This window comes from Mobula hypostoma, chromosome 13 (genome assembly GCF_963921235.1).
Source record: "Mobula hypostoma chromosome 13, sMobHyp1.1, whole genome shotgun sequence".
Taxonomy (NCBI): Eukaryota; Metazoa; Chordata; class Chondrichthyes; order Myliobatiformes; family Myliobatidae; genus Mobula; species Mobula hypostoma.
The window spans coordinates 24,058,873-24,083,057 of NC_086109.1; the positions used below are offsets into that span (position 1 = coordinate 24,058,873).

The 24,185-nt window shown below is 41.9% G+C and overlaps 1 protein-coding gene across 2 annotated transcripts in view; it reads right to left on the minus strand.

Moving 5' to 3' along the window:
* The window catches only part of foxp4 (forkhead box P4), a 398,372-nt gene that overhangs the window by 93,874 nt on the left and 280,313 nt on the right, over positions 1-24,185 (minus strand). For both annotated transcript variants that reach the window (XM_063065460.1, XM_063065461.1), the window contains exons 4-5: positions 19,332-19,454; positions 16,797-16,925 (exon numbers count right to left, since the gene is read on the minus strand). In XM_063065460.1, coding sequence (XP_062921530.1) covers positions 16,797-16,925; positions 19,332-19,454 — 252 coding nt within the window. The remainder of the gene's footprint in view (positions 1-16,796; positions 16,926-19,331; positions 19,455-24,185) is intronic.

Here is a 24,185-nt window from a genome sequence, read left to right on the forward strand (position 1 = left end):
GAGTTTCAACACGAAGAAACTCAACACCGTGGCATAGAAACCCCATAGCGTTTTGGCGGTGAATTGCAGAGCGATGCAGACACACCAACGCACAAGTATAAATGCTTACAACGGCGTAGCCCACTTGCGTAGGCTATGGCGTAAGCGAGTATGCACAAGTATAAATCAGCCTTTACACCCGGCACTAATCTTTCCTCACAGATTGCCAGACCCACTGGAATCCACGGTGGAACTGATTGGGAAGGCAGGAAGCCACCAATGTGTATGAACACAGATATTTTCTGCTTACTGTGGGCAAGTCATTTCTCATTAGAGGTCTCACACTTACTGCTTAATAATGTTTTTTATCATATCAAAATAAAATTTATGCACGTAAAAAATATACATTTACAAGAACAAACTGTGTACTGCTTTTCATTTTCACATTCATAGTCAATGCTTTAAGTTGTGCTGTAATACATTCCTTAAAACCAATAGGGGTGTTTAAATTCCTGTGGCTCACTAGTACAATAATTGAGAAGTCATCCACACCCCAAACTGGCCTGGAGCAGAAGAACCCTATACTGTGGTCCTCCCCCTCTGAACTCTTGCAGTGGCTGTACATGCTTAATAAGTTATGTTACAAGTAAAATATTCATCTAATTGTGGCAGCATTAATTAAGTGCTTGGTGGCACTTTGACATTGTGAGCCTCTGTCCTTTAACTCACGTTGAAACGGTGCTTGGATTGTTTGATACGAGAGATCTGAGGTAATTTTATTCTATATCAAAGTAGTACCTGCTTGAAGAGTTCGATAGAACAGTTTGGGGGAAGTTCTTTTTTCTGACTAACTCTGAGGTATCTGCTCCGGGAGCTTTTGTTAGGATAGTGCAGAAAGAGCTTTAACCTGTGCTATATTTATCCCAGGCGTGTTTGATAGGATGATGCAGAGAGGGCTTGACGGACATTGAATTTTCCACTCCCCTGTATTCTTTTCCCGCTCTCACCATTCCACTGGATTCTGCCTTCCTTTGTTCATATTTCCATCTTTCCTTCCCCTCTCCCCTCTTCTGTCATCTAATCTCATTATCCTCCACCGCTTAGTTCATTTGGACATCACTCATCCACCTGGGTTTCTTCTGTCTTGGTTACTCTTTCCTATCCCGTCCCCCACCTGGTTCCATCTGCTCATGAACCCTCTGTTACTTGGTTCCACCTATCACCTAACAATCTCTGTCTGCACCCCCCCACGCCCTCTCCCCTCCCTCTCACTTCAATGTGCAGTCTGTCTTTCATCTACTGCCTCAGTCCTGCAGTAGAACCTTGCCTCCATAGATGTTGTTTTACACACTGAGGTCTTGGAGTAGTTTGTGCTTTTTTTTTTGCTCTGGAGTTCGGCGTCCACAATTTCTTCTGCCTCTAAGTCTGTGTGTCAAAGTTCACCGTTCAAAGTAAATTTATTATCACAGTACATAAATATCATCCTATACTACCCTAAGATTTATTTTCTTGCTGCCATTCAAAAGACCACATACTGTGCAAATATAAAAGGAGAGAAAAGAAACAGAAGAAGAATAATAAATAAGTGAGCAATAAGTATCAAGTGCATGAGTTGTGGAGTCCTTGAAAATGAGTCCATAGATTGTGAAGTTATTTCAGTGCTAGCTGAGTCAATTTATCCCCTCTGGTTCAAGAGCTGATGGTTGAGGGGAAATAACTATTCCTGAACCTGGTGGTGTGGGGCCTGAAGCTCCTGCACCTCCTTCCTGTTAATAGCACCAAGCACGGCCTGGATAATGAGGGTCCTTGTTGATTGTGCTTATCCTGGGAGTGTATGATGGGAAACCATAGAAGGGGGGCTTTTCTCTCTATCTAATCCATGATGCTCTACTTGTCCTGGGAGTGTTTAATGGATTAGCGTAGAGGGAGTTATGTGCTACATTCAATCTATGGTACAGCTATCCCATGAATCTTTGATAGCCCAGTGTAAACCGGGCTTCACTCTGCAGTTAATCCATCCTATAGTTGCCCTGGAAATGTTTGATGTTTGGGTGCCTGAAACTCAATAACATCCCTCACCCTAAGGCTAATAAAATTCACATGCAATAAAGAAAGTTTTTAAAAAAAAAAATCTGGCCTACTTCAACTTACGCTCTGCAATCACCCACTCCTTTCAATAACCATAAACTCTCCGAGGTAAATCAAAAGCTGTCAAAGATATCAGCCTGAAATGGCAGCAGAGAACTTGCGCAGTATTAAGTGATAAGGTCCAGAAATGTTACAGTGATAAAGGATACTGCAGAGTTCAGTACTGGGAGGAATGATAAACACCTCTTTGATGTACTCAATGAAATATGGGCTGTATCACCCTGGCAGATGAGATCCTTAGAAGCTGAAAAAGTAAGGAAATGGTTCTTGATCCAAATCTGCAATGTGGCCAAACTGCTTATAAACCAACACAGACAGGAATTCCCAGGAGAAGGAAAGGGGTCAAGGCCATTTCCTTGGAGGGTGTGTAATACATTTGAAGATGCTGGGTGTTCGCTGATGGGCTTCACTCCTTTAACACGTTTTGTCTGTATTCTGTTTACATTAGATGCAGTTCAGTGACTAAAGCTAGCGGGGTAACAGGCTTGTCAGGTTGATTTATGAGCACATCAACCCAAGTTTCTGTGTATCGTACAAGACTGACAGCGGCAGTTCATTAAATCTGGGTCCTGAGTGACTCAGAACTTGGCGTCAGACCTGCTGTTTAAACGTCAACTTTAACCCTCTGAAATACACCATTTGTTTTTCAATGTTTTTCCTTCCTCTCCTGAAGCTACTGGCTCTTGTGATAATTCCACAGGTGCCAGGAACTTCCTTTTCAGTCGCCCAAGAGGCTCATCTTCTTGTGAGAACTTTGAGAATATGCATCTGCAGGCTGAACCACTGGGAGAGAACATTTCTGATTACTGGACTGGTTATCCAGAGATCATAAGTTCACAGCCAGGAGACACCTTAAAGTATTTTGCAGCCAATAAAATACTTTTTGGAGTGAAATCATAGTTGCAGTGAAATATCACTGTCAACTACAAACAGTGGGGTTCAACAAACATTAAAATAGTAATCTATATTTTATAAACACGAGGAAGTCTGCAGATGCTGGAAATGCAAAGCAACACGCAGCCAAAATGCTGAAGCAACTCAGCAGGTCAAGCAACACCTATGGAAGTGAATAAACAGTTGACGTTTTGGGCCTGAAAAGGTAGGAGGGAGATGCCAGAATAAAAAAGAAGGGAAAGGGGAAGGAGGATAGCTAGAGGGTGATGGGTGAAACCAGGTGGGTAGGAAAGATAAAGGACTGGAGAAGAAGGAATCTGAAAGGAGAAGAGAGTGGACCATAGGAGAAAGGAAAGGAGGAGGGAACCCTAGGTGATAGGCAGGAGAAAATAGGTAAGAGGCTAGAGTGACGAATAGAACAAGAGGGGAGGGGAGGAAATTTTTTTTTACCAGAAGGAGAGATCAATATTCATGCCATCAGGTTGGAGGCTATTACAGAGGAATGGATCTTGTTATTACTGTTGAGTACAGGGGACTATAGAGACAAGAGAAAGGAGCTGGCCAAAGTTGACTGGAAGAGGACTCTACCAGGGATGATGGTAGAACAGCAATGGCTGGAGCTTCTAAGAAGCAATTTGAAGGATGTATGATTGGTTCATCCCAAAGATTCTAAAGGGAGGTTGAGGCAACCAGGGCTGACAAGGGAAGTCAAAGACAGCATAAAAGCAAAAGTGTGGGAGTATAATATAGCAAAAATTAGTGGGAGGTTAGAGGAGTGGGAAGGTTTTATAAACCAACAGAACACAACTAAAATACAACAATAAGGAGATAAACCATGAAATATGAAGGTAAGATAACTAATAATATAATGAGAGTTTTTCAGATACATACAGAGAAAAAGACAGGCAAGAGTGGACATCAGACCCCTGGAAAATGACACTGGAGTTGTAGATATGGGTACAAAGATATGGAGGACGAACTGAATAAGTATTTTTTGTCAATCTTCACAGTGGAAGTGACCTAAAGCATGCCAGAAATTTGAGAATGTCAGGGGCAGAAGAGAGTGCAGTCACCATTACTAAGGAGAAGGTGCTTGGGAAGCTGAGAGGCCTGAAGGTAGATAAGTCACCTGGAATAGATGGACTACACCATAGGGTTCTGAATGAAGTAGCTAAAAAGATTGTAGAGGCATTAGTAATGGTCTTTTAAGAATCACTAGATTCTGGAATGGTTCCAGAGGACTGGAATATTGCAAATGTCACTCAACTCTTCAAGAAAGAGGTAGCTAAAGGGATTGTAGATGCATTAGTTGTGATATATCAAAAATTACTGGTTTCTGGAATTTTTCCGAAGGGTGGAAAATTACAAATGTCACTCGACTCTTTAGGAAAGGAGGGAGGCAAAAGTCAGAAAATTATAGGACAATTAGCCTGACTTCAATGTTGGCAAGATGTTAGAGCCCTTTATTAAAGATAAGGTTACAGAGTACTTGGAGGCATACCATAAATTTGGCAGAAATCAGCATTGTTTCCTGAATGGAAAATCTCACTTGATAAATCTGTTCGAATTCTTTGATGAAATAATGGGCAGGATAAGCAAAGGGGAGTAAGTGGATGTTGCTCAATTGGATTTTCAGGAGGCCTCTGACAAGGTGCTGCATATGTGGTTGCTAAATAAGATAAAACCCATGGTATTATGGGCAAGATGCTAGCAAGGACAGAAGATTGGCTGACCGGCAGAAGGCAAACAGTGAGAATAAAATAAAGGGGGACTATTCCGAATGGCTGCTGGTGACTAATGGTGTTCCACAGGGTTGCTGTTGTGTCCGCTATTTTTCACGTTTTATGTTAATAATTTGGCATCAAAGGTTACAGGGACAAGGCAGAAAAATTGGGATGAAGTCGTATCCTCTTCTAGGACGTCCATTTAGAACAGAGATGCGGAGAAATTGCTTTAGTCAGAGCGTGGTAAATCTGTGGAATCTGTGGAATTTGTTGCCAAGTCATTGGGTGCATTTAAGGCAGAGATAGATAGGTTCTTGATTAGCCGTGGCATTAAAGGGTATGGGGAGAAGGCAGGGGAGTGGAGATGACTGGAAGAATTGGATCAGCCCATGATTGAATGGCAGAGCAGACTCGATGGGCCGAATGGTTACTTCTGCTCCTATATCTTAAGGTCTTATATCAATCATGATCGGATCGCAGAGCAAACACGATGGGTCGAATGGCCTAATTCTGCTCCTATAGCTTAAGGTCTTATATACAGAGGAAAACTTCACTTTTGGTGCCACGTGGGACCCTTTACATATATTTGGTTTTACATTCAAAGGGCAATAGCTCTGACAATGCAGATTCCATCTGGTTTGCACTGGACTTACTGCTGTTGTCTCAGGAATAGATCTTCAATAATTCTACCCATGAGTGCAGCCTTGGCGTTGAGCACAAAAGCTGGGACATTATGTTATAGCTGTACAAAACACTAGTTAGGCCACACTGTGTGCACTTCCAGTCACTGCTCTACAGGGGAATAATAAAGTTAGAGAGGGTGCAGAAAAGATTCACAAGGATGTTGTTTAGATTGGAGGACATGAGTTATCAGGGAAGATTGGATAAGCTTTTTCCCTTGGTGTGAAGGAGGCTGAGAGATGACATATAAAATTGAGAGAGAGCAGATTTATGGGTGTTGTGGGGAGTGAATTTTCCACACCACGAGTAGTAGTAGAATGGACTGTGAGAGGAGGCGGAGGAAGAAGGGACATTAACAACATTTAAGAGGCATCTTGAATGAGCAGGGCCCAGAAGGATATGGAATTAATGCAGGCAATTGGGAATAGTATAGGTTGGCAAATTGGTTAGCAGTGAGTGGCAAGGCCTGTTTCTATGCTGTACAACTCTATGAGTGACCCAATGAGCTTCTCAAGGAATTGAAAAAGGGCTTAAAGTCAAATTTCCCAGCAATAGTTAAATTACAAAACTGAATTGAAAAAGTTAGTGAAAGGATCCTATTTCTATTCATTCTGTCTGCACAGAATATTTCCAGCATGGATCACTCTATCAGAATATTCGCAAGGCAATTCTGCAGGTGATGTTATAGTCATGGGAGACTTTAATTTCCCAAATATATAGTGGGAGAACCCAATGACTAATGGATTACAGGAAAGTTTTTTTTTGACCCAGTACCAACAATAGGGGAGGCCTGTCTAGATTTGATATTCTGGAACAATCAGGATAGAATTTTGAGTACGAAGTTGTTGAGCCTTCAGGAGCAAACAATCATAACATTGTCAGTCTCGAGGTTTTTCGGAAGCGTCTATCAGTAAAACCAAAGCCATTAAATTTTGAATTTCAGAAAAGTAAGGTCTGTGCAGATGCAGTAAAGACTTCAGAAGGTAAACTGGAAGGAACTGTTTGCCGTTGAGTCAGTTGAAGAACAATGGAGTTAATTTAAAGAGGTAATTCATGCAGTGCAGGAAATGTTCATACTCAAGGTTGGGAGAAGCCATAAATACAGTAGATCAACTACATGAATGAATAAAGACATACATAAAAAAAAGATTTAAGAAAAGACAGCTATATAAGAAAACAGGAAAAATGGTGGTGATGTTAACAGTAGGGGATATGAAAATATGAGAGTTATAATCAAGAGGGAAATTAGGATTGCCAAAAGACAGGTTAAGAAGGATATTGCTGATAATGCTAAGATTGACCCCAAGAGATTTTTTTTTCAATACTTTAGTAGCAAAAGGAAAGTCAAGGAGGAAGTTAGGTGTATAAGGAATAATAATGGGGTGATAAATTATGCAGAGGAGGACATAGCAGATACTCTTAACTCATATTTTACTGAAGTATTCACCTGCAAAGATGTTAGCAATATGCCAGTAGGTGCGGAGAAAAATAAGGTTGTGTTAAGTGACTTAGAAATCTTAGAAAGTGAGGCCCTGCTTCAGCTGAAAGGCTGAGAGTTAATAAATCTCCAGGGCCAGACAACATATAACCAAGGGTATAAAGAGGGCTATGATTATGTATACAAACCCCTAACATGTATTTTTCAAAATTCAGGGAAGATTGGTGAAATCCCTAAGGACTGGAAACGGGTTAAAATTGTCCCGGTATATAAAATGGGTTACCACACTGACCCTGGTAACTATAGACTAGTAAGCTTAATGTATCATAGGTAAGAAAATGGAAACATGAATAAAGAATGAGATGGAAAAGCAGCTGATAAGAACAGGCATGCCTGCAGATCGCCAGCATGAGCTCAGAAAGGGGAAATCATGTTTTACTAATATGTGGAGTTCTATGAAGAGGCGACTAAAATTTATACTAACAAAGATTGGTTGATATCATTTACTTGGACTTTCAGGAGGCTTTTGACAAGGTACCCCACAGGAGGTTAAGAATCAAATTACAGGAGATAGGACTCAGGGTAAGGTGTGCAAATGGGTGCAGTATTGGCACAAAACCAGAAAACAATGAGTTTTCACACCTAGATGATGTTAAAAGTGGGGTTCCACAGGGATCAGTTTTGGGGCTGCTACTGTTTTTAATTTATATTAATCATTTGGATAAGCACATAACAAATTAACTAGTAAAGTTTGTAGATGACATAAAATTAGGGGGACGAGCTGATAATATTCAGGCAGCAGAATCAATAAAGTTAGATCTAAACAAAATCCAGATGTGTGTGGATAAATGGCAGATGAAATTTAATGTAAGTAAATGTAAAATATTACATTTAGGAAGTCAAAATATTAGATATAAATATACAATGGAGGGTCTTGAGTTAGAAAGTGCACTGTATGCCAAGGATTTGAGTGTCCTAGTCACACATCACTATCAACATCTAGACAATGCACAGAAGTGATTAGGAAGGCAAATAGAATGTTGGGCTATATAATGCGCTCAATGAAGTTCAAGTCTAGAGAGGCCACAATCGCCCTTAAGCTGTATAATGTGCTTGCGAGGCCACACTTTGAATACTCTGTATGGTTTTGGTCTCCATATTGTGTGAAGGATCCGAAGGCACTGGAGGGAGTCCAGGAAAGGGTGACTAGACTCATTCCAGGTCTGCAGGGTATGAGCTATGGAGAAAGATGTAAAGAATTAAATCTTTTTAGCCTAAGTAGACATAGAATGAAAGGAGACATGATGGAAGTGTTCAAAATCATTAAGGGCATAAGTAAAGAGGATGCCAGCTGTTACTTCCAAATTAATTCATCAATGAGGACATGGGGCCACAGGTGGAGACTGGTTAAAGAGAGATTTCAGACTAACATCAGGAAGCATTTCTTTACACAGCGAGTTGTGGACATATAGAACAAACAACCTAGTTGTATAGCTGGGAGTGTGATCTTAGAGACTTTCAAATCTAAACCTGATAGCTATTTCAACACACTATGTGGATAGGAATTTGGCAAGCTTTGTTTGGCCGAATGGCTTGTTCTTGTCAAAATCTTTCTAATGTTCTAATGTTCTGACTATTGGTCAGGAGGAGGACGAATCAAAGCTGACATTCACCCCACCCTACTCTTCATCTGAGAAGAACCACAGCAAACTGCAGTACCCAACTACATTCCACAAAGAATAGGCATGACTCAAGTGATGTCACCAGCTGGATTCTTACCATGCTGAACAATATCTACAAACCACTGTGCCAGTGCCTTCCAAGTTATATCATTCTGACTCTAAATTTGTAATGTAACCAAAGCCAAAGTGAAGATAAATTTAGGTGCATCTGCTTGGTGCAAATATCTAATCTGCCAATCATATGACAGCAACTTAATGTATAAAAGCATAGGTCAAGAGATCCAATTGTTGTTCAGACCAAATATCAGAACGGGAAAGCAACGTGACTCAAATGGCTTTGATAGTGGAATAATTGTTGGTACCATACGGGATGGTTTGAGAAAGCTGATCTCCTGGTATTTCATGCACAACGGTCTCTAGAGTTTATGGGGAATGGTGCGATAAACAAAAACAAAACATACAGTAAACAGCAGTTCTATGGGCAAAAACACCTTGTTAATGAGAGAGGTCAGAGGAAAATAGCCAGAATGGTTCAAGCTGACAAGAAGGCAACGGTAACTCAAATAACCACATGTTATAACAGTGGTGGGTTCAACATGTCAAACCTTGAAGTGGATGGTCTACTCTACAGTAACAGAAGACCACGAACATGCACTCAGTGGTACCTAATAAAGTGGCAATTGAGTCTATATGTCATCATACTCTACCTTGAGATTCATTTTCTTGCAGGTATTATCAAGAAAAGGGAAATACAATAGAACCTTCCAAAAATCTGTACATAAGCAAGGACTTACAAATGCCAACAGCAAAAAAAAAGACAAACTGTGATCGCAATTTAACTCAAGGTAGAGGTAGCAGGTAAGGCTCTGATTGTTCAGATCTCTGGAATTTAGATCTGTTTGTCTTTCTCGGGACAGGGGGCTTAAGAAAATGCTTATCAGAACCAGGACCATTATTGTGCAACCAAATATTGACAATGCATTTTGGACACTAAAGAAATTAAAGGATTATGCGACAGGGTCAAAAAATGGAGGTGAGGTAAGAAATCATATTGAATAACAAAGAAACCTCAAGGGTCTGCCTAGTCAATTCTGCCCCTATTTCCTACAAGCATAAAAAGAACCTTTAAGTAATTTTCACTATGTACCATTAGAGTAAAATGGAAAACAAATTTGTAACATAAAAGCCCAAACCTGTCAAAGAAAAAACCTCTGATGTGACATCAAAGCAGCTGTTTTAATATTAGTGTGAAACATAAACTTGATGATAATCATTCAAGACCTCAATCATTCCACTTAACCAACACACAGGTCCCTTTAACCAAAGTGAGTTGGTTCTCATTTGCTAAGTGAGGGGATTTAAAGGCAGGAAAGAAACAATTTATACCTATTGGAGTTTTATGACTGTAACTGGCTCAAAAGATAGCCTGAGCATGTCCTATATCTGGACTTTCACATTTCAACTGTGGAAAAAACATACAAGGTTTTCTTTTGTTTATTTATTGACAGAGAGTGTGGAATAGACCCTTCTGGTCCTTCAAGTCGCGACGAGCAGCAATCCCCCAATTTAGTCACAGCCTAATCACAGAACAATTTACAATGACCAGCTAATGTAGTTAGTACCATTAGTACCAACTAATGTACCAGATGGAACATTTTTGGACAGTGGGAGGAAACCGAAGCACCCAGAGAACGTACAAACAGGCAGTGGTGGGAATTGAATCCAGGTCGCTGGTACTGTAAAGCATTGTGCTAACCACTACAATCCTGCACCTTGCTGCTACTGCTTTTATACAAGATCAGAGCTTAAGGCAGGGGTTCCCAACCTTTTTTATGCTATGGATCCCTACTACTAACTGAGGGGTCCATGGACCCCAGGTTGGGACCTCCTGGCTTTAGCGGTTGCATATAATTTTTAGGCATGGATTGTGAACAAGTTAATTGACATGGAGCAGAGTAGGAATAAATTGATTATTTACAAAATGACAAGAACTGACTAGGGAAGTGTCTCAAAGATTGATGCAGCTACTAGCAATCTCTATCTATGCTTAGAAGAATAAATTGTGGGTAATATATTCAAGATTGTTCATGGTACAAATTACATGTAAAGTAAGCTGTGAAAAGGATACAAAGAGTTGTAGCACAGGCATTCTAAATCATTGGATAAAAAGGTGGTGAAATAGAATGTGTGAAATTAACTACTTTGATTGGAAGAATGGAAAAAAGAGGAAATTTAAATAAAAATAGGGATTAACAAATTTTGCTCTTCAAAGGCCATCTTTATGTATTAATTACTGAGTTAGCATTTAAGTACAGCAAGCAATGGGGAAGTAAATGGCATTTAACCATTAATGGAATAATGCCAGAATATAAAGCGAGCAATCTTACCACACTCATTTATTTGAGACTGCACCTAGAGTCTTTTTTAACCCATTTAGTCTCCTTGCCGGAAAGATTGTCGAAAAATTTGTCCCCCAGGATCAGCAGGACCAAGTTTGCTGTACAGCATCAAATGAGTATTGTACTCTGCCTCTAAAATTCATTCTAATTGGCAGAACTACGATTTGGTGCGTTCAGGGCTACCATCTAGGGAGTGAATTTCCAGTCAGAAATGTTTGCCTTAGAGGACATGAAATGCACGAGATTGATTCCTGTGTTGAGAGGGGTGATTCCTTGTGGAGAGATTTGTAGAAAGGACTTTTAATCTCTGGAGTTTAGAAGATTAAGAGGTGATCTCATTAAAACTGGGCTGGACAAACAGGGAAAACTAAAAGTAATGGTCAGAGTCTCAAAGTAAGTGTCTGGACATACAGGATTGAGAAAAGGAGATTTATTTTTCTACTGTGGGTTGTGAATTTTCAGACTCCTCCACCCCAGAGGGCAGTGAGCGCTCTGTCATTCTCGGCAGATTTCCATGCACTCGGGGAATCAAGGGATTTGTGTAGAAAAATTGAAAATGACATGAAGGTTCAGCCACCGTCTTATTGAATGGCAGATCAGGCTTGAGAGCCTTTTGGTCAATTCATTCTCCTATTTCTTCTGAATACCAACTTAGAATCAATCATCAACATTTCAGACCAAAGCAAAATTACACAGATATTGGAAATATGAAATAGAAACAGAAACCACTAGTAATCTCAGGTATCAAGGATCACCTATGGATTGATGGATTTAATGCTTCAGAGTGATGACCTTACAACATTTTCAGTTTTTGGATATTTTTCTGTTTTTATATTAGCAAATTTGTATCGCATTGCCTCAATTAACGTTGTACTGACACTGAAAATACATTTCACCCTAACTTTGTGTTGGATTCTAAACTTCCATTTGCCTACTAACCCCTTGGCATAGCTATAATTTCAGCAGAAATTGTGTGAGGCCTCTAAAGCTCTTGATGTTGACCATTCCACCTATCAGAAGTAACCAGGCATATTGTCCTCATTAATGGCCCATTTTCCTTTGCTCACATACACTGTACTACTCTCAGGTGTATACACAACATGAGCAGCAAACACTCCACTCACATCTCTCAGGGCTGACCTGGTGTGTGCCTAGAATACACCCATGGATCTGCACCAGATGGCACGTGCACAACCATTGTGCAGAGGACCAGCTCCTCACACAGAACCAAGAATAGGAATACTTCTGCAATCTGGAAGCCATTACACATTTTAACAGACAGGTGTGAACACAAGGATCTGACTGTGAGGGTCGTGGGCCAGACTTGGGAAATCTTTGAATAGTTATTCATCTTACGCAAAAAAATTCTTTGGATCTTTTTCTAATTTTGGCTTTGTAAATTTTGTTCTCATCAAAGTTTGAAATGTTCACAGTGGTGACTCCAAAGTTTTCACATTTTATGCAGCCACATGTATTAAACAGTCCTAGGTCAGCTACAATATGGGATAAAATCCTTGCAATGTAGAAACTGTTCCATCAAACAATCCCAAGTCACAAATTCTAAGGGTTAGATACAGTGTAATGCTATCACTGTAATATGTTTTGGTAATACTTGCATAAAAGCATCTTTAACTTTTTGGTTTCCCACAGGCAATTCTTTTAATTTTCAACTCCATAACCCAATTAAACTCCTAAATCTCCTGCATCCAATCTCATCATCTACGAAATGCTCATTTGTCATGGGATTAATATCTGGTTGAGAGAAAGGCCCATTACTGCTATGGGCTTATTAGACCAGACAGAAACATAAGACATAGGAGCAGAATTAGGCCATTTGGCCCATTAAGTCTGCTTCACCATTTCATCATGGCTGATCCATTTCTCTCACAAACCCCATTCTCCTGCCTTTTCCCCATAACCTATTACACCCTGACTAATCAAGAACCTACCAACATCTGCCTTACATACATTCAATGACCTGGCCTCCACAGCCGCCTGTCACACAGATGCACCAAACTCTTGTTAAGGAAATTCCTCCTAATCTCCATTCCAAATCTATTCTGTGGCTGTGCCCTCGGGTAATAGATTCTCCCACCAAAGGAAATGTTCTTTCCACATCTACTCTGTCTTGGCTTTTCAATATACCATAGGTTTCAATACGATCTCCCCTCGTTCTTCTAAATTCCAACGAGTAAAGGCCTAAAGCCATCAATCGCTCCTCATACAATAAGCCTCTCATTCCTGGAATCTTTCTTGTGAACCTCTTTGAACCCTCTCCAATGTCAAGGCATCCTTTCTTAAATAAGGGGCCCACAATACTACAACTGAGGACTCACTAGTGCCTTATAAAGCTTCAGCATTACATCCTTGTTTATATATTCCAATCCTCTTGAAACGAATGATAACATAGCATTTCCCTTCCTCACCACCGACTCAACTGCAAATTAACTTTTAGGGAATCCTGTATATGGACTCCTGAATCCCTTTGCACCTTGGATTTTTGAATTTTCTCCCCATTTAGAAAATAGTCTCTGTTTTTATACCTTCTACCAAAGCGCATGACCATACACTTCCCTGCAATGTATTCCATCTGCCACCTCTTTGCCCATTTTCCTAAACTGTCCTCTGCAGCCTCTCTGCTTCCTCAGCACGACCTGCTCCTCCACCCATGTTCGTATCATCCACAAACTTGGCCACAAAGCCATCAATTCCGTCATCCAAATCCACGATGTACAACACTGTAATCCCAACACTGACCCTTGCAGAACTCCACTAGTCACTAGCAGCCAATCAGATAATTCCTCAAATAATTCTAACAGATTTATCAGACAAAATTTTCCCTCAAGGAAATCATGCTAACATTGGTCTTTTTTATCACGTGCCTCCAAATACCCTGAGACCTCATCGTTAGCAATTGACTCCAACAACTTCCCAGCCACTGAGGCCAGGCTAACTGGCCTATAATTCTGTTTCTTTTGCCTCTCTCCCTTCTTGAAGAGTGGAGTGACATCTCCAATTTCCTTGTCCTCTGGAACCATTCCAGAATCTAGCAATCATTACTAACACCTCCACAATCTCTTTAGCTACCTCTTACAGAACCCTGGAGTGTAAGCCATCTGATCCAAGTGACTTATCTACCTTCAATCCTTTCAGCCACCCAAACACCTTCTCCCTAGTAATAGCAGCTGCAATTACTTCTGCCCCCTGACACTCACAAACTTCCGGCATAGTGCTGGTGTCTTCCACAGTGAAGACTGATGCAAAATACTCATTCAGTTTGGTTGCCATTTCCTTGTCCCCCATTACTACCTCTCCAGCATCAATTTCCAGCAGTCCATTATCTACTCCTACCTCTCTTTTATTAGGGCATCCATTAGTCTTGCGAGACCATGGATCTGCGCCTGGAAGGTCTTCACTCTCCAGGGCACAGGCCTGGGCAAGTTTGTATGGGAGACCAGCAGTTGCCCATGCTGCAAGTCTCCCCTCTCTATGACACCGATGTTGTCCAAGGGAAGGGCATTAGGACCCATACAGCTTGGCACCAGTGTCGTCGCAGAGCACTGTGTGATTTTAAGTGCCATGCTCAAGGACACAACATGCTGCCTCAGCTGGGGCTCGAACCCACGACCTTCAGATCGCTAGTTGAACACCTTAACCACTTGGCCACGTGCCCACACTTCTCTTTTACTCTTTATATATCTGAATAAACCTTCGGTATCTTCTTTGATATTATCGGCTAGCTTGCTTTCTTATTTCAACTTTTTCCCCCCTTATGGCTTTTTTAGTTGCCTTCTGTTGGTTTTTAAAAGTTTCGCAATCTTCTACCTTCCTACTAATCTATTATGTGCCTTCTCTTTGCCGTTTATGTTGGCTTTGACCTCCTTCATCAACCATGGTTGTGTCATCCTGTCTTTAGAATACTTCTTCTTCTTTGGGATGTATCTATCATGCACCTTCTAAATTGCTCCCAGAAACCGCAGTCATTACTGCTCTGCTATCACCCTTGCTAGTGTCCTCTTCCAAGCTCCCTCATGTCTCTGTAATTCCCTTTACTCCACTGTAATGTTGATACATCTGACTTTAGCTTCTCTTTCTCAAATTGCAGGGCGAATTCTATCATATTTTAATCATTGCCTACTAAAAGTTCCTTTACCTTAAGCTCCCTCATCAAATCCAGTTCATTACACAATACCCAATCCATGACTATCATAACGTTGCTCTTTTGTCGTGTCTTTTCTATCTCCCATCATAACTTGTAGACTACATCTTGGTTTGTTTGGAGAGCTATATATAACTACCATCAGGAACTGGTTCACGCATGGATGTCGAGATTTGTTGCTGATAGTGAATCAGATGATTAAATCATGAATATTACTGGTCAGTAGGAGGCTACTTAGTCCATCAACCAAAGCATTTCAGGTCATGACAAATAACAGTATAAAAGTATGTTCCTTGTATCGCCTTTGGTTTTGTGGTTATATGCAGTAAACCTGTCTACGACTGCCAAAAATTGGTCCTTATTTACTCAATCAATACCGTGATTAATCTTAAACTTGTCTATCAAATCTTCTCTTAACATTCTAAGCAGCAGAAAGAATATTCCTGTATTCTCTACTCTCTTCACACAACTGAGGTATTCCATCCCTGGTACAATTCCAATAAATTCTTCTGCCAGCCTCCATAATCCTTACCCTTTCCATAAGTGTGGTACTCATAAGGAAGCTTCTAACTGAGGTTTAGCCACCATTTTATAAAAGTTTACCATATTGATGGCGTAACCTTTGCATAGCCAAGATTTTGAACCAAGCATTAAACTCTGTATTATGTTGCTACGAAGCTAAAGCAGTGCTTTGTGTTCTGTGAAGTCCATGTGTTAGCTCGTTTGTGTAATAGTTACTCCCACATTAAAAGAAATTATGCACAGATAACTTCTCCTCTACCACTCAGGAAGCGATCAAATTCTTATGAACTATTAATCCAAAACAGTATCTATCAAGTACTAAACTGAGCCTTACCAGTGATCAGTGGAGCTGAGAAGATCTTAAGAGAGCAAAACCAGTTATTCTTGGGTGAAAGAATGAGAGGACGTGTGTGTTTTACAGAACATAGCGTAGGACAGTACAACACAGTATGGGCTATTCAGCTCACAATGTTGTGCCAATCTATGTAAACCTACTCCACGATCATTCTAACCCTTCCCTCTTATAGAGCCCATAACTCTGTATTTTTCTTACATCCATGTACCTATCTAAGACAGACACATTATGTCCCTTTTGAATTTCTAGTACAAACTTTGGCAGGGTGTTGAAGACACTCATCACTCTCTGTAACCTACCTCTATCATCCCCCCCTAAACTTACCTGCACTCACCTTAAACTAAGGGTTCTGAACCTGATGTCCATGGACTGCTCGGCTAATGGTAGGGATCTGTGATATAAAAACGGTTGGGAACCCTTGCCTTATGTGCTTTAGTAGTAACTATTACCACACTGGGGGAACAAGGTGCTGGCTGTCCACTCTATCTACACCTCTCGTACTGTTATACACCTCTATCAAGTTGCCTCTTATCCTCCTTCAATCTAAAGCGAAAAGCCCATGCTCACTCAACCTTTCCTCATGAGACAAGTGTTCACCTTTCAGCCCATTCAGCTAAACCATACCATAATACCAGTCGCAACCGAGATTGGGATGCCGCCACAGTCAAATAGCCGTCTGTTCCCATTTGCTCTCACACACTTAGTTGCTGTACCAGGTGAGGAAAGTGCCAGTACCTTTTACTAAAAGGGGAAGGGTTGAAATGGTCACCTTCCCACCCAGTTCACCCAGCCAACAGTTACGGGGATGAACTTACCTCTTTTGGCTGTTTGACAGTTTGCTGTTGTTGCTGCTGTTGTTGGTGCTGCTGTTGCTGCTGCTGTTGCTGTTGGGTTATCAGCTGTAGATGCAATTGTTCCTGTTGCTTCTTGTAATACTCCTGAAGCTGTTACGGAATGGAAGGCAGTGAGGTGACGGCAGAGAATGAGGGAGGGAGGACAGTTAGAGGGGGCAGGGGGAAAACAGAAGACAGAAAACACAAAGAATCTCAGTCAGGGTAAAAAAAAAATCCCCACAGATGAAGCAATCAGAAAATTAATATCAGAACAATAGCCAGCATACAGTGCAAACTTCACTGCTATTCTGCGTTAGACAACACCAATTAAATTCTCGGTGGAAAGTTAATTATCTGTCAGTGCAATCCTACAGGGTCTGTGGGATCATTGTGTGCTGGTGACATGTAGATGAGGAGCCTGTAAAATACTGCTTGGGATGACTGCTATGTTTAGAAGGATCCAAGAAATATATTAATTTAGATTGGTGACTCGTTTAAAGTGAAAGCAACTGATTATACAAGTACAGGGCAGCATGCGTGCGTCAACACCGACTGAATTAACTCTTCTCATTTTCATTCCTTGTCGGCTTGCAGGAAGTCTACTTGCTGAACAGGAGAAGGCCATTCAGTCCTTTGTCTCTGTTCTATCATTCAATTAGATGATGGCGGCTGTACATCTTAACTCCAACTACCTGACTCGGTTCCACGTTCTTTAACATCCTGCAGCTGAAGAGAATTTATAAAGCAGACTGAGGGAATTTTCAACTGACTCCCCACCCCAACAGATTTTTTGGGGATTGGTATCTTTCACATGAATCATGTCGGCCAGAATGGCCCAGCTTCTATCCTGTTATTCAACCCACAACAGCCTTCCACTTTGTCTTGGAATCCCCCATCAGAAGAAATACTGCCCTATTTACCATAATTAGATCACCCCTTAATCATCAACATTTAAGATATACAGGTCTGTTCTGTGCATCCTGTCCTTATAATTTATCTATTTTTTTTAGTTCTGCTACAATGCTAATGAATGCATCTTATTTGGAAGTTTGCCAGCACATTTTCATTCCTCAAAACATGTTCCTTGTCCTCAGTGGAGAGAATTTCTTCCCTTTTTATCATGATATATATTGATCTCCAACTTCTCCACTTCTGTCATTGCCAGACTTGTATTCTGCTGAGATTGCTGCACTCAGGTTCCCCAGGTTAACTTCGAGGACTCTGCTTTGTTAGCATTACTGCTAGGGAAGCTGCCACAACACTATTAGAGGGGAAGGATGGGAAGAGTAAGGAGTTGGGGCAAAGAAGGGGACACTCTGTATTGCTTTCCAGCTCCTGACTGGCACAGAGCTGCAGCTGATAGGGCTGGTGCTGTCTTGCAGCTCAGGTGACCCAAGTTCGATCCTAGCCCCTGGAACTGTTGGTGTCGAGCTTGCATGTTCCACCTGGGACCACGTGTGTTTCCCCTGGGTTCTCCCAGGTCCTCCCACATCCCTAAGACATGTGGGTTAATTGGTCTCTGTAAGTTGCCCTGAGCCTGCAGGTGAGTGGCAGATTCAGGACGAAGTAAGTTGATTGGAATGCAGGAAGAATAAAGTGAGATTAATATAGGATGAGTGCATGTGGATGATCGATAGGTTGGCACGGATGGGCTAGAGGGCTTGTTTTGGTTTTGAATGACTCCATGACATGAGTGCTGGGTTTCTGTCTAGCATTGATGGCCTCCTGACGTCGCTATTGAGAGAAATAAATAGGCGACATTCCCTAACTTTTAGTAATTGAATCCTCCTGCCCTTTACTCTTTTTCTGTTCCCCATTCTGGCTCCCCTCTTACCCTTTCTCTTCTCCTCAGATGTCCATCACTTCCCTCTGGTGCCCCTCCTCCTTTCTCTTCACCGCCCACTATCCTTTCCTATCAGATTCCTTCTTCTTCTTCAGTCCCTTACCCTTCCACCTATCACCACCCAGCTTTTAACTTTGCCCCTCCCCCAAGCACACCCCATGCTCCTCAGCTGGTTTCTCCTATCGCCTGCAGGCTTGTATTCCTTACCCTTCCCTCCACCACCGTTTTTTTTCTGATTTCTTCACCCTTCTTTTCCATTTCTGACGAAGGGTCTTGACCTAAAATGTCGACTGTTTATTCCTCGCCATAGATGCTGCCTGACCTACTGAGCTCCTCCAGCACTTTGTGTGTATTGCTCACATTCCCATTGGATTCTCTGGAATTGTACGCAGTGAGGTCCGGTGTGAGGCAGAGTGCTCCCAAGTCAGAGCCACAGCTGACCCCAGACTTGCAGCTTAAGGATTAGCAATGACGAGAGTCCCACTGACACTCACCAGGTTAAATGAGAATTCTCTGGCAAAGCAGCTGTCAGGACTCAGAGGCCTGATGTAGCCCGATGACTGATTAGTACCAAAGAACAAACAGAAGCTGCTGACTGAGCACAATGCAGTATTGGTGCCACAGGGCCTGTCTCACACAGCACTCCCCTGCATAACGTGCGGCATGCTGCTTACCTGCTGTAACATGACGGCCTGCTGCTGTTGCAATAGGGCTTGCAGCTGGGGAGGGGACAGGATCTGCTGCATCTGCTGCGGGGTGATCACCTGTGGATTCATCATGGCCACTGACACGGGCACCTGCAAGCAGAGAAAGAACAACTTACATTTAATAGAGAGTTCCGAATCATAAAGGGTTTAGACAGCTTGGTGGGGATAGAAGTGTGCCCAGTGGCAGGACGGTCAGTAACCAGAAGGCATCAATTTAAGACAAATTTCAGGAGAGCCACAGGAGAGGGGAGATTTATTTTGTACTGTCTAAGAGTGAAAACGGGTACAAGAATAACTTTCTTGAGGAAATAGGATAAATTCTTGAAGGGGAAAAACGTGTTAAGGACTGAGGCAAAAGAACTTGTTTGCTATAGCCTTCAATAAATAGTGCACGTGTCATGGAAGAAGGAAGCAGAGACAAAACAAAGGTAGGAAAGAGGAAAAAGTGACAGATTAACAGATCCCTGGCCAAATCCTGTTCAAATTTAAAGAGATATTTGCAATAAATAGAGTATAGTAAGGGTTTATTGAGCATATTCAATGAGGGGCAATGAAGCAGTCAATACCCAATCTCTCCAGAGTTTAGAAAAATCAACAGTGATTTCAAGGTTTAAAGTTCAAAGTAAATATATTATTAAAGTACATATATGTTACTATATACAACCCCAAGATTCATTTTCTTGTGGGCATACTCAATAAATCTATAGAATAATAACCTTAACAGAATTAATGAAAGACTGCCCAACTTGGACATTCAACCAGAGTGCAGAAGATAATGAACTGTGCAAATACAAAAAGGAAGAAATAATAAATAAATAAATAAATAAATAAACCAAACAATAAATACTGAGAACATGAGACGAAGAGTCCTGGGAAGTAATTCCATTGATTGTGGGATCATTTCAATGATTGGGCAAGTGAAGTTGAGTGAAGTTATCACCTTTGTTTCAAGGGGGGTAGTAACTGTTCTTGACCTGGAGGTGTGAGTCCTGAGGCTCTTGTACCCTCTTCCTAATGGCAGTAATGAGAAGAGAGCATGTCCTGGGTGATGGGGGTCCCTGATGACAGATGCTGCTTTGCTGCGACAGCGTTTCATGTAGATGTGCTCAGTGCTTGGGAGGGCTTTACCCTTGACAGACTGGGCCGCATCCACTACTTTTGTAGGATTTTCCATTCAAGGACATTGGTCTTTCCATACCAGGCTGTGATGCAGCCAGTCAATGTACTCTCTTCTACCCATCTACAGTAGTTGTCAAAGTTCTAGATGTCATTCCGAATCTCTAAGGAAGTAGAGGCGCTATTATGCTTTCTTCCTAATTGCACTTGTGTGCTGGGCCCAGGACAGATCCTCCAATATACTAACAACCAAGGAATTATAAAGCTGCTGGCCCTCTCCCCCTCTGATTCTCCAATGAAAAACGGCTCATGAACCTCTGGTTTTCCCAGAAGTCAATAATCAGCTCCTTGGCCTTGTTGAAATTGAGTTTAAAATTTCATTGAAAAGTATAAAATTTTCATGGGTTTTTAAGGCTAGAAGTAGGGATGATAATTTGCCCTGGTTGGATTGTCCAGAAATGTGAGTCATGGTTCCAAACTAACAGGGTTGCCATTGAATAAATTCCCAAGATGGTAGTGGATCTCTTGAGAAACTGCTGCCCATTTGGACTGTGGAAGCTCAGTTGCTGATATATTAACAGAGAGAGAGAGAAGAATCCATAGATCTTTGAATATTGAGGGAATCAAGAGGTGGTTCATTCTGGTAGGTCAAATATAATGGCAGAGTATAGTATTAGCGGTAAGACTCTTGGCAGTGTGGAGGATCAGAGGGATCTTGGGGTCCGAGTCCATAGGACACTCAAAGCTGCTGCGCAGGTTGACTCTATGGTTAAGAAGGCATATAGTGCATTGGCCTTCATCAATCATGGGAATGAGTTTAAGAGCTGAGAGGTAATGTTATAGCTATATAGAACCCTGGTCAGACCCCACTTGGAGTACTGTGCTCAGTTCTGGTCACCTCACTACAAGATGGATATGGAAACTATAGACAGGGTGCAGAGGAGATTTACAAGGATGTTGCCTGGATTGGGGAGCATGCCTTATGAGAATAGGTTGAGTGAAATTGGCCTTTTTTCCTCGGAGCGATGGAAGATGAGAAGAGACTTGATAGAGTTGTATAAGATGATGAGAGGTATTGATTGTGTGGATAGTCAGAAGCTTTTTCCCAGCGCTTTGGTATTCACCAATGAGAGGGAATGATGATGGTGAGAACAATATGAGTGAGGTTGATGTTCTGGAGCATGTTGATATTAAGGGAGAGGAGGTGTTGCAGTTGTTAAAATACATTAGGACAGATAAGTCCCCGGGGCCTGACTGAATATTCCCCAGGCTGCTCCACGAGGCAAGAGAAGAGATTGCTGAGCCTCTGGCTAGGATCTTTATGTCCTCGTTGTCCACGGGAATGGTACCGGAGGATTGAAGGGAGGCAAATGTTGTCCCGTTGTTCAAAAAAGGTAGTAGGGATAGTCTGGGTAATTATAGACCAGTGAGCCTTACGTTTGTGGTGGGAAAGGTGTTGGAAAAGACTCTTAGAGATAGGATCTATAGGCATTTAGAGAATCATGGTCTGATCAGGGACAGTCAGCATGGTTTTGTGAAGGGCAGATCGTGTCTAACAAGCCTGATAGAGTTCTTTGAGGAGGTGACCGGGCACATAGATGAGGGTAGTGCAGTGGATGTGATCTATATGGATTTTAGTAAGGCATTTGACAAGGTTCCACATGGTAGGCTTATACAGAAAGTTAGAAGGCATGGGATCCAGGGATGTTTGGCCAGGTGGATCCAGGGAAGTTTGGCCAGGTGGATTCAGAATTGGCTTGCCTGCAGAAGGCAGAGGGTGGTGGTGGAGGGAGTACATTCAAATTGGAGGATTGTGACTAGTGGTGTCCCACAAGGATCTGTTCTGGGACCTCTACTTTTCGTGATTTTTATTAACGACCTGGATGTGGGGGGTAGAAGGTTGGGTTGGCAAGTTTGCAGATGACACAAAGGTTGGTGGTGTTGTAGATAGTGTAGAGGATTGTCAAAGATTGCAGAGAGACATTGATAGGATGCAGAAGTGGGCTGAGAAGTGGCAGATGGAGTTCAACCCAGAGGAGTGTGAGGTGGTACACTTTGGAAGGACAAAGTCCAAGGCAGAGTACAAAGTAAATGGCAGGATACTTGATAGTGTGGAGGAGCAGAGGGATCTCGGGGTACATGTCCACAGATCCCTGAAAGTTGCCTCACAGGTGGATAGGGTAGTTAAGAAAGCTTATGTGGTGTTAGCTTTCATAAGTCGAGGGATAGAGTTTAAGAGTCGCAATGTAATGATGCAGCTCTATAAAACTCTGATTAGGCCACACTTGGAGTACTGTGTCCAGTTCTGGTCACCTCACTATAGGAAGGATGTGGAAGCATTGGAAAGGGTACAGAGGAGATTTACCAGGATGCTGCCTGGTTTAGAAAGTATGCATTATGATCAGAGATTAAGGGAGCTAGGGCTTTACTCTTTGGAGAGAAGGAGGATGAGAGGAGACATGATAGAGGTGTACAAGATAACAAGAGGAATAGATAGAGTGGATAGCCAGCGCCTCTTCCCCGGGGCACCACTGCTCAATACAAGAGGACATGGCTATAAGGTAAGGGGTGGGAAGTTCAAGGGGGATATTAGAGGAAGGTTTTTTACTCAGAGAGTGGTTGGTGCGTGGAATGCACTGCCTGAGTCAGTGGTGGAGGCAGATACACTAGTGAGGTTTAAGAGACTACTAGACAGGTATATGGAGGAATTTAAGGTGGAGGATTATATGGGAGGCAGGGTTTGAGGGTCGGCACAACATTGTGGGCCGAAGGGCTTGTACTATGCTGTACTATTCTATGTTCTATGTTCTATGAAATGGCTAACACAAGAGGGCACAGTTTTAATGTGCTTGGAAGTAGGTACAGAGGAGATGTGAGGAGTACGTTTTTTATGCAGAGAGTGCTGAGTGCGTGGAGTGGGCTGCTGGCAACGGTGGTGGAGGTAGATACGATAGGGTCTTTTAGGAGACTGCTGGATAGGTACATGGAGCTTAGAAGAATAAAGGGCTATGGGTAACCCTAGGCTATTTCTAAATTAAGTACACGTTTAGCACGGCATTGTGGGCTGAAGGGCCTGTTTTGTGCTGTAGGTTTTCTATGTTTCTATTGGGTAAATAGGGTAAAGTGGAGTTGAGAGAAAAGATTAGCCCTGAGAAAACTGAGAGAGCAATACACTGTTGCAGGAACAGTGCTAAAGCAGCACAGCATTTTCAAAAGGGAAACAGTGAAGTTATATCGCACTGTTGGAGGGGCTTGACTCAAAGATTATTGTCAGAAGGCAAAGATGAGGAAAAGCTAATCTCTTCCTTCTGACAAAGTAATCTTTAAGTCATGCCACTTATTATATGTTATGTACAAATTATATAGCCAATTACACAATTTTAACCCAGACAAATGCAAAAGATGGCATAATGAAACAAATGTGCTGATAAACATATTTTGAAGGGAGTGCAGCTTTCCCTCGTGTCTGCCTTCTGACTTTGTACTTTTGATGAGAGGGTGAACCCCTCTAGAAACAGCACTGAAATGGCACTCCACTGTTGAGATGAGACACTAAACCAAGAATCTTCCAGCATTATTGGGGGTCAGTAACCCTTTACTGAAGGAAAGCATGAGAGTTCTCCCCTTTTTCCTCGCTACTCTTCATCCCTCAGCTGACATCACCAGACGGATTATCTGGTCAATATTAAATTACTATTTAACAAT